At 49.8% G+C, this 11,117-nt stretch overlaps 1 protein-coding gene across 1 annotated transcript in view; it reads right to left on the reverse strand.

The window, feature by feature from the left end:
• Positions 1-452: 452 nt before the first annotated feature.
• Positions 453-11,117, reverse strand: part of rnf11b (ring finger protein 11b) — a 16,044-nt gene continuing 5,379 nt past the window's right edge. The window contains exons 2-3 of the mRNA XM_084458959.1: positions 2,395-2,558; positions 453-1,742 (exon numbers count right to left, since the gene is read on the reverse strand). Coding sequence (XP_084315085.1) covers positions 1,571-1,742; positions 2,395-2,558 — 336 coding nt within the window. The 3' untranslated portion in view covers positions 453-1,570. The remainder of the gene's footprint in view (positions 1,743-2,394; positions 2,559-11,117) is intronic.

Raw genomic sequence — 11,117 nt, forward strand, 5'->3', positions numbered from 1 at the left:
TCCACACTGAATTCAGAGAATATCAAAAGATACACTGATAATGTGCAAAACCAGGATGCTAAACACCCCCTAACACACACTTACACACACTTACACACACGCACATGTGTACACACACACGTACACGCACGCACATACAAGCATGTGCACACACACGCACACCAATGAGCACGCATGTACACACACACGCACACACACACAATCACTCAGGTCTTGTTTTCAAGCTCTTTAGAAGTCAGTGAGTGGTGACGTTATGGGCTAGTTTTATGCAGGGTAAACACCAGCTCTACACCCAATCAGTACAATGCTCTGGATAAGGATATTCTCTCTGTATCCCCCCCCCAAAAAACCTTTTTGTGCTTATAGTGATTTCAGCCCCCCCCAAGACATGATTGAACACAGTCTTCGTGAAATGAATCAATAAACTCACAACACCCAAGGGTGTGGGGTGGAATTAACCATTTCCTCATCTGTACCGTCTACAGCATACGTCAGGTCTCTTGTGTGGGGACGTGTAGGACATTGCTGTGCATCACCACCAGGTGGCGCCTCTGTGACAAAGGAGAAGTAGGTGGAGTCAACTGAGCCCTTATGCGTGAGTGGCAGAGCAGAACAGACAACCACACACGGATGAGCAGTAATACATACAAGCACACACACACACACACGCGCAATCAAATCAATGTTCTCACTAATCAGTTATCACGCTACACACGTCTGATCGTGTGTCAGTCTTTATGGTGGACGTCTGCATGTCTAGCAGTCTCTGGATCACACGCGTGAACCTCCTGATCCAGAATGTTCTCTGAGGAGGGCGTCGCTGTTCGACCTGCAGGAGGACGAGTCCGCTGCTCCCAGATGCAACGCGTAATGTCTCCCTCTCTGTCTCCGTCTGTCTCTGTCTCTCTGCTTCTGGGAGGGGGAGGGGGGGGGGGGCAGCAGGTCTGGACAAGGTGGTCGTCTGTCTGACCCCCCCCCCCCCCCCCCCACCTCCATGTTCTCTCCCACACACACCGAGGAGGAGGAGAGCTGGTCTGGGACACGTCTCTCCTCCTGTGGTGACCACCTCCTCTACAGCCCGCGAGGAGGAGGAGGAGAAGGAGGTGGCGACCAGACCACGTGATCCGGTCTGGTCTTGGTCACCAGCGCCGGGGTGGGGAGTTGGGGGGGGGGGGGCAGTGTTGGGAGATGGGGGGCTGGCAGCTTTGGCTGGGGGGTTTATGAGTCGGGGTTTTGCAGGGACCAGAGCAGCACCGCGTCTGGTGTGTGTGTGTGTCTGGTGTGTGTGTGTGTCTGGTGTGTGTGTGTGTGTGTGTGTGTGTGTGTGGTGTGTGTCTGATTTGTGTCTGGTCCGATGTGTGTGTGTGTGTGTGTTTCTAGTGTGGTGTGTGTGAGCGTGTTTCTGGTGTGGTGTGTGTGTTTCTGGTGTGGTGTGTGTGTGTGTTTCTGGTGTCGTGTGTGTTTCTGGTGTGGTGTGTGTGTGTGTGTTTCTGGTGTGGTGTGTGAGCGTGTGTGTTTCTGGTGTGGTGTGCGTGTGTGTGTCTGGTGTGTGAGCGTGTGTGTGTGTGTATCAGTTGGTCTCGTAGGATGACAGCAGCGCAGCGTCTACAGGCTCCATGCAGGAGGGGCAGGTGAAGGACCTCATCAGCCAGTCGTCGATGCAGGTCAGGTGGTAGATGTGCATGCAGGGCAGGAACCGGATGGGATCTCCGAACACAAAGTCCATCATACAGATCACACACCTGCCAGGAGAGAGCACACACACACACACACACACACACACACACACACACACACACACACACCAGACACACACCAGACACACACACACACACACCAGACACACACACACACACACACACAGACACACACCAGACAAACACACACGCACACACACACCAGACACACACACCAGACACACACCAGACACACACACACACACACACACCAGACACACACATACACACACACACCAGACACACACCAGGCACACACCAGACACACACCAGACACACACCAGACACACACACACACACACACACACACACACACACAGACACACACACCAGACACACACACACACACACACACACACCAGACACACACACACACACACACACACACACACACACACACACACACACACACACACACACACACACACACCTGTTTAGGGCAGCTGTTCAAAAAGCAGAATACCAAAACAAAACAAAAAACAAACAGCTGTGTTTGACAGAATGAGCCTGCGTTAGAGACCAGATTATTCTATGTCTGAGATCTTCTGCATCTTGAAACGTGGTTTTCCAGGGACCGTGCTCGTTGACCGGTAGCAGCGGCTAGCCGCCTGGCGGTCAGCGGGCGTGGCCCTGCCCGCGCGGGGCGTGTCCTACTCACTCTCGGATCTTCTTGTCGGAGGCGTGGTGTCCGGGGTGGTAGACGCCGCGGGGCAGGTGCTGGATGAGGCCGATGCGCTGGGCGATGCGGACCTGCTCCTCCTCCGTCAGCTGGGTGGCCAGGCGGGCCTGGCTGGGCGTGGGGTGGTACACCGGCACCTGCTCCTGGACACACACACGCGCACACGTGCACACACACACACACACACTTAACTGCATGCGCATCTATAGGGCTGGGTATCGATGCGAATTTCAAGAATCGATTCGATTCCGATTCACAAGGTTCAGAATCGATTATCACGATTCGATTCGATTCAATATCGATTCGGTTAGTGTTACAAAAAAACTTTTTTTTTTTGCTGTAACCTTAATTACATGACTGCCAAGTTATGCAACACATCAATACTAGGGCTGGGTATCGATACTGATTTCCAAAAATGAACGAATGAATGAATGAATGAATCATTGAATGAATTCATTCCTTCATTTATTCATTCATTCATTAAATAAAAGATCGATTTTGGGATTCATGAATCAATTCTGAATCATTTGATTCCTACGCATCTTCCACGCGTCTCCTGTGTTCCTCTGGAGCGTTGGCTGCATTTAGCAGAGCAGAAATGATTGCGCCACAAAAGACGTGCTTCTCTACGAGTGTGCGTCGTTAAACAGCGAGCGAGCCGCGGGCTTCAGGAGCCTCGTCTACGTGTTCGCATCGTTAAACAGCAAGTACAAGTTTAACAGCCTGTCCCACTGAGCTGAGGTTACAGACTTATCCGGATCTGTTTCTACGCCCTCCCCCTTGGTGTAAACCTCAACCTCCTTCTCTCCTTCCCTCCTCTCCTTCCCTCCTCTCCTTCCCTCCTCCCCTTCCCTCCTCCTTCTCATGTCTTTAACAGGACTGTGATCCACCAGCTGCCCGTCCCGGCATGTTTCCCACACCTGTCCGTCTCCGCTGACGGGAAGGGAACTAACGAAGCGCACCCTCCAGGTCAGGGGGAGGCTGGAGGAGAGGCCCTGGACCGCGGCCAGCGCACCCTCCAGGTCAGGGGGAGGCTGGGGGGGAGGCTGGAGGAGAGGCCGTGGACGGCGGCCAGCAGAACCTCCAGGGAGAGAGGATTAGTCAAATGAGCCGTGTTGCAACAGGCCAGTTGTGTTTCATCACCACAGACGGACAGACTGAGGGGACTGGGGCAGAAAAACAGTGTGATACACCACTAAGAAGAATAAGACCTTCTCTAGAACAGTTATTCCCAAACTGTGAGGCGGGGCCTCCCCTGGGGGGCCCCAAAGAAATTCAGGGGAGGCGCGGAGGGATGGTTAGAAGAAAAAGAAAAAAGGAAAACATTTTTTAATTTTGAATCGTCTATGGTTTTTATGAATAAAACGTGATTCTAGAGGTCAGAAAATCGAAATAAATAATGGGAGAGATGTATACTAAATGTCTGGATAGTGCAGAGAGAGCCTCCCCCCGCAGGCATGGATGGATTGTGCGAAAACATCATAACGTTAACTAGCAGCAGGTGCCACCGAGCTAACTTAGCTGTGTAACGTTATGGGCTAACGCTGCCTTGCAAAATTGACAAATTTGGGGGGTTGGGCGGGGCGCGGGTGTGACCCATGCTCTAGAACATTCCTTATTCACACTGGTCTGAGAGAGCAGGAGGGGTGTGTCTGCCAGGGTCTCACACGTTTCGCTTGGAAAATAAACTGTTATCCTGAGCGATGCCAGTCACAACAGAGGGCTTGCGAGACCATTGCGTGAATCAGGCAACATGTCTGTCATTATGGCTTTTTACATCACTGTAGGACAAGCACAAACATGTACTATATACAGTGTTGATTTCCTCCAGCAGGTGGCAGTGTTTGAACAGTGCAGATCAGAGTTGATTCATAAACTAGGGAGAGAAAGAGAGTGACAAAGAAAGAGGGAGAGCCCAGACTGGTTCATAACAAACGGAGAGAGAGAGAAAGAGAGGAGGGAGAGAGGGGAGAGTGATAGAGAGAAGGAGAGAGAGAGAGGAGAGAGTGACAGAGAGAAGGAGAGAGAGAGGAGAGAGTAACAGAGAGGAGAGAGAGAGGATGGAGAGAGAAAGAGAGTAGGGAGAGAGAGAGGGAAGAGAGTGACAGAGAGAAGGGGAGAGAGAGAGGAGGGAGAGAGGAGAGAGTGACTGAGAGAAGGAGAGAGAGAGAGGAGGGAGAGAGTGACAGAGAGAAGGGGAGAGAGAGAGGAGGGAGAGAGGAGAGAGTGACTGAGAGAAGGAGAGAGAGAGAGGAGGGAGAGAGTGACAGAGAGAAGGAGAGAGAGAGAGGAGGGAGAGAGGAGAGAGTGACTGAGAGAAGGAGAGAGAGAGAGGAGGGAGAGAGTGACAGAGAGAAGGAGAGAGAGAGAGGAGGGAGAGAGGAGAGAGGAGAGAGTGATCGAGAGAAGGAGAGAGAGAGAGGAGGGAGAGAGTGATCGAGAGAAGGAGAGAGAGAGAGAGAGAACAGAGCTGTTCTGGGGCCAGACTGCTGTAACTGAGACAGTGGGGTGAAGACAAAGCATCTATTGATACCAGAAGTCTCACAGCTGATTCATCACTGACTGTTTGGCTGACTGACTAGTTGGTTGGTTGGCTGGCTGTCTGACTAGCTGGTTGGTTGGCTGTCTGACTAGCTGGTTGGGGGACTTACTGGCTGTCTGACTGGCTGGGTGGTTGGGAGGTGGCTGATTGGCTGACTGGCTGACTAGGTGGTTGGTTGGGAGGTGGCTGGCTGGCTAGCTAGCTACTGGCTGGGTGATTGGGTGGCTGGGTGATTGCGTGGCTAGCTAGCTACTGGCTGGGTGATTGGGTGGGTGGTTGGGTGATTAATTGGCTGGCTGGCTAGCAACTGGCTGGGTGGTTAGGAGGTGGATAGCTAGCTACTGGTGTTTGTGTGTGTGTGTGTGTGTGTGTGTGTGTGTGATGGGTCAACAGCTGAGATGGACAGGGGCGCAGAGGATGCTATGCAGTCAGCACTCTCTCTGTCCTCTCTCTCTCTGACCTCTCTCTCTGTCCTCTCTCTCTCTCTCTCTCTGACCTCTCTCTCTGGCTGTGTCCTCTCTCTCTCTCTCTCTCTCTATCTCTGCATTAACAGTAAACACTTAAATGTAACATTTAACACAATAACAGATGTATGTGTGTTTGTGTTTGTGTGTGCGCATGCATATGCGTGTAAATAATTATAACATTAACATTAGTGACATATCTAAAAAATATATATAAATGTATATATACACTCTCTCTCTCTGTTGTCCCCTGTCACGGCAATCATCAGTCATCCCCTAGAGAGAGAGAGAGAGAGAGAGAGAGAGAGAGAGAGAGAGAGAAACAGACAGTTGAGCCACTGCAGGCTGACCTCATGTGCCAACCAGACCACAGTCAGGCACTCAGCAGACCAGACCAGACCAGACCGGCCTGTCTGGCTCCTCCCACAGAGGCTGACCACAACACTGGCACTTCCTGGATGCACACAGTCAGCTCTTTTCTGGGTCGCAACTCGGAAAGGGCGGCAAACATTTTTGTAACTTTCGGGTCTTTAGTACAACGATGAAATGAAAAATGAAAGAGAGAGAAAGAGAGAGAGAGAGAGAGAGAGAGAGAGAGGTAGGAGGTCTGGTATGTCAGCCTGGCTCCCACCATTCCAACCGTCCGGTTCCAAAATAGCCTGTCTTTTGTTCCTCGGCCGGGCTGGGTTTGTCCAGTGGTGGCAGCCGAGCACAGCCCCTCTCTCTCTGTGCTGGACGCCCACTCAGCAGCCTGACCAACCGACCGGGCGCTATTCTGTCTGCTAGAGACTACAGCTCTCCCTGACACACTAGAGCTGCCTGTCTGTCTGTCTGCCTCTGTCTCTCTGTCTGTCTGTCTGCCTCTGACTGATTGACTGTCTACCTGCCTGTCTGTCTGACTGTCTGTCTGCCTCTGTCTGATTGACTGTCTACCTGCCTGTCTGTCCGTCTGTCTGACTGTCTGTCTGACTATCTGTCTGACTGTCGGTGTGTGTCTGACTGTCTGTCTGACTATCTGTCTGACTGTCGGTGTGTGTCTGTCTGTGTGTCTGTGTATCTGTCTGTCTGTCTGTCTGTGTGTTTGTGTGTGTGTCTGTGTGTGTCTGTGTGTGTGTCTGTGTGTGTCTGTGTGTCTGTCTGTGTGTGTGTCTGTCTGAGTGTGTCTGTCTGTGTGTCTGTGTGTCAACAACCCAACGGAGGCAGAAATCAGCATTCCCTTTTCATGGTGCGCTGTGTGCACAAAAATATAATTATACTACAGTATAATAGGTACCGATACCGATATCATTGCCGATATATCGTGCATCCCTATTAGATTTCAAATATTTTAAATGCATACCTCCTTATCCATCTACACTACCTCTCTCCATACCTGCTTATCCATCTACACTACCTCATCATACCTCCTTATCCATCTACACTACCTCTCTCCATACCTCCTTATCCATCTACACTACCTCTCTCCATACCTCCTTATCCATCTACACTACCTCTCTCCATACCTGCTTATCCATCTACACTACCTCTCTCCATACCTGCTTATCCATCTACACTACCTCTCTCCATACCTCCTTATCATCTACACTACCTCTCTCCATACCTGCTCATCCATCTACACTACCTCTCTCCATACCTGCTCATCCATCTGTGTTGTGTTTGTGTGCATGTGCTTCAATCATGACTCCCTGTTAGAAAGCCTGGAGGGGGCAGAAGGCACTTTGGTTATTTTTGGGTATGCGTATCCCCCCCCAGGTGCAGTACAGAGCGGTTCAGCTGTTCCTCTGTGCCAGTGGCCCTCAGACTGTATAACAGTGCCTGAGTGTTCCTGAGTGTTGTGGAAGTTTGCGTTTGTGTATTACTAGACACATCTATACAGCCTGGATGTATGTATCAGTACTCCTAAATATATCTATTTATACAGACTGGATTTATGTATGTACATATTTTTATTCTATTCTATACTGTACACACTGTACATATGGATGTACAGTATACAGTCCCTGTTCTCTGCTTACTACTCTCTATCTAGTGCATTTTCCAGCCTTGCTGTAAATTTTCCACTGCTGAAACGACAAATTTCCCCCTAGGGAACCATTAAAGTATCTATCTATCTATCTATCCATCTATCCATCTATCCATCTATCTATCTATCTATCTATCTATCTATCTATCTATCTATCTAACAAGTTCAAGTCGTAAAAGACGGTCAACACATGAACCAGCCAGCCTATGTCTGTACGACAGGATGACAGTTGGCCATCTTGAACGACCCCCACCGATTCAGTTTCTGGTTTCTGAAGGTGCTGCGTGTCACGTTGTTGTTTCTTCTTCTACATTAGCGGTGTAACCATTAGAAGTTCAATCTGCAGGGTTGGGGAAGTGAAAAGGTGTCAAAGTATTTCCTGTTTGTTTGGTGATCATATTGCATGTTGAGCTTTCCTGGCCAGTCAGCACGTTATAAAACGGTTATGTTAGTTGCTAATGAAAATATAAAGGCCTTGGTCCTGAGATAGCTTGGTCTGGCCTGGTTGGACAGCTTGGTCCTGGCCTGGTCTGCTTCTGGTTCTGGCCTGGTTCTGGTCTTGTTGGACAGCTTGGCCTGGTCTGGTTCTGGCCTGATCTGGTTCTGGTCGGTTGGATAGCTTGTCTGATCTGGTTCTAGCTGGTTGCTAGGTAGTTTAGTTCGACTCCGTTCTTCCCCGGATGCGTGAGAACTGTTGCCATCTGTCTTTCCACTGTCGGGCCACTAACAGTACGGAGGAGGGTTTGGTTTATTTTGGACGATTTCTAGTTTTTATTTTTATGTGCCCACATGAGCGCACAAACCGGTTTCTCGACATAAACAAGCTAACGTCTGTTCGGCTAAGTTACCTTACTGGAGCTCGAGCCAAGAGACCGACGTGTATTGCAACCAATCAGTGAATACGTATAGGCCTATTAAGCCTGCCTAATAATGCTGTTCATTTGATTTGATTGTTTGTTTTCACGTGGACACTGTGTAGTCGATAGAGTGAGGGAGACAGCTGATGCTGCTGCTGCTGTGGCCGTTCGGGGTAGTGGGTGTCAAGAGGTCACACTAAGGCCACAGGGGGGGCCTCTCCTCTGGGGTATCAATGACACATCTCTATGGGACACTATAAACAGACACAACCCGGACTGACAACCATTGGTGATTGAGACATCGTGTTAGGGTGACAGGTGACACATCTGTATGGTCGCTCCTCCACCAATCTGGCTTCACTATGCCCTAATCGAGCTAGCGTAGGGGTGGGGTGAGAGAGCGCTATTTAGCGTCTCAACCAAACCTTGAGACTTCGCTTTGGAAACGGCAGGCAACTCGGACGGACGGACTGATTCGTCGCTCCCAGCAGGCAGCTACGCTGATAACACAATGCGGGGGAGGGAAGTTAAGGCCTTGACTTCGCGCCAGCAGAGAAGCAGGGAAAGAGAGAGAGACAAGGGAAACATCCCAGTGATCCATGTGCTTGTATCTCCGTGAAATAAATCTATCATCTGTCGCCGATTCCAATACCGTGTTGGGTGATTTCATCCATGACTATCACAACAAGAAAGGCAATTAACATCGTGGTTCATAATTAGATGGTGCTGCAACTCTTCCAAAACTAAGGCTTATAAAAAATGACACAACGCAGAGCAACAAAGAAGACCTCAAAAGCCTCTGGTCTGATTGGTTCTGGTCTTTTTGCACAGCTTGGTCTGGTCTGGTTCTGGCCTGGTTCTGGTCTTATAGGACAGTTTGGCCTGGTCTCGCTCTGGCCTGATCTGGTTCTGGTCTGGTTGGACAGCTTGGTCTGGTCTGCTTCTGGTTCTGGCCTGGTTCTGGTTGGTCAAAGGCACGATTGTTCCTTCCTGGTGACCACCTCAGGGATGTGTAAACTGGGTCAATCCAGTGTGGAAACACACAGTTACAAAACCCAGCTCTGAACAGGGCCAGGTTATAACCCAGCTCTGAACAGGGCCAGGTTATAACCCAGTTCTGAACAGGGCCAGGTTATAAAACCAGTTCTGAACAGGGCCAGGTTATAAACAGGGCCAGGTTATAAACAGGGCCAGGTTATAAACCCAGCTCTGAACAGGGCCAGGTTATGAACCCAGATCTGAACAGGGCCAGGTTATAAACAGGGCCAGGTTATAAACCCAGATCTGAACAGGGCCAGGTTATGAACCCAGATCTGAACAGGGCCAGGTTATAAACCCAGTTCTGAACAGGGCCAGGTTATAAACCCAGTTCTGAACAGGGCCAGGTTATAAACAGGGCCAGGTTATAAACCCAGATCTGAACAGGGCCAGGTTATAAACAGGGCCAGGTTATAAACAGGGCCAGGTTATAAACAGGGCCAGGTTATAACCCAGCTCTGAACAGGGCCAGGTTATAAACCCAGCTCTGAACAGGGCCAGGTTATGAACCCAGCTCTGAACAGGGCCAGGTTATAAACAGGGCCAGGTTATAAACAGGGCCAGGTTATAACCCAGCTCTGAACAGGGCCAGGTTATAAACCCAGCTCTGGACAGGGCCAGGTTATAAACCCAGCTCTGAACAGGGCCAGGTTATAAACAGGGCCAGGTTATAAACAGGGCCAGGTTATAAACCCAGCTCTGAACAGGGCCAGGTTATAAACAGGGCCAGGTTATAAACAGGGCCAGGTTATAAACCCAGATCTAAACAGGGCCAGGTTCCCGTACAGATCAAGCCTTGCACACAGCGCCTCTTCAAGTTTATGTAAAGTAGTAAACAGGATGTACAAAACAATTAATCTGTGAAGTTACCCCCCCCAAAGTCTTGCCAAAGTCTTTACCTCTACTCAACCCATAGACTGTGGGTCAACTATCTGTCCTCAATACCCATGTCTAATGTTTGTTGAATGTAAATGGGACAAAAATGTACAGTGTAATGTCACGCAAGAGCCTTCAACTCTGTGAAACATAAACAGGGTTGCTTCTTCTCTCTAGTCTCTCCCTCACACCCTCCGTCTCTATTACCTGTAGGTCTCTCGTCTGTAGGTCTCTCGTCTCTAGGTCTCTCTCGTCTCTAGGTCTGAAGGCTATATTAGACAGGTCTCTCGTCTGTAGGTCTCTCTTGTCTCTAGGTCTCTTGTCTGTAGGTCTCTCTGGTCTCTCTTGTCTGTATGTTTCTCTTGTCTGTAGGTCTCTTTGCTCTCTAGGTCTCTGCTCTCTAGGTCTCTCTTGTCTATAGGTCTCTCTTGTCTCTAGGTCTCTCTTGTCTCTAGGTCTCTCTGGTCTCTAGGTCTCTCTGGTCTCTAGGTCTCTCTGGTCTCTAGGTCTCTCTGGTCTCTAGGTCTCTCTGCTCTCTAGGTCTCTCTGCTCTCTAGGTCTCTCTGGTCTCTAGGTCTCTCTTGTCTATAGGTCTCTCTGCTCTCTAGATCTCTCGTCTGTAGGTCTCTTTGCTCTCTAGGTCTCTCTTGTCTCTAGATCTCTCTGGTCTCTAGATCTCTCTTGTCTGTAGGTCTCTTTGCTCTCTATGTCTCTCTGCTCTCTAGATCTCTCTTGTCTGTAGGTCTCTCTGCTCTCTAGATCTCTCTAGGTCTCTCTTGTCTATAGGTCTCTGGTCTCTAGGTCTCTCTTGTCTATAGGTCTCTCTTGTCCCTAGGTCTCTCTGCTCTCTAGATCTCTCTGGTCTCTCTTGTGTCTAGGTCTGAGATCTCTGTCTAGGTCTA

This window comes from Borostomias antarcticus (genome assembly GCF_949987555.1).
Source record: "Borostomias antarcticus genome assembly, chromosome: 26".
Classification (NCBI taxonomy): domain Eukaryota; kingdom Metazoa; phylum Chordata; class Actinopteri; order Stomiiformes; family Stomiidae; genus Borostomias; species Borostomias antarcticus.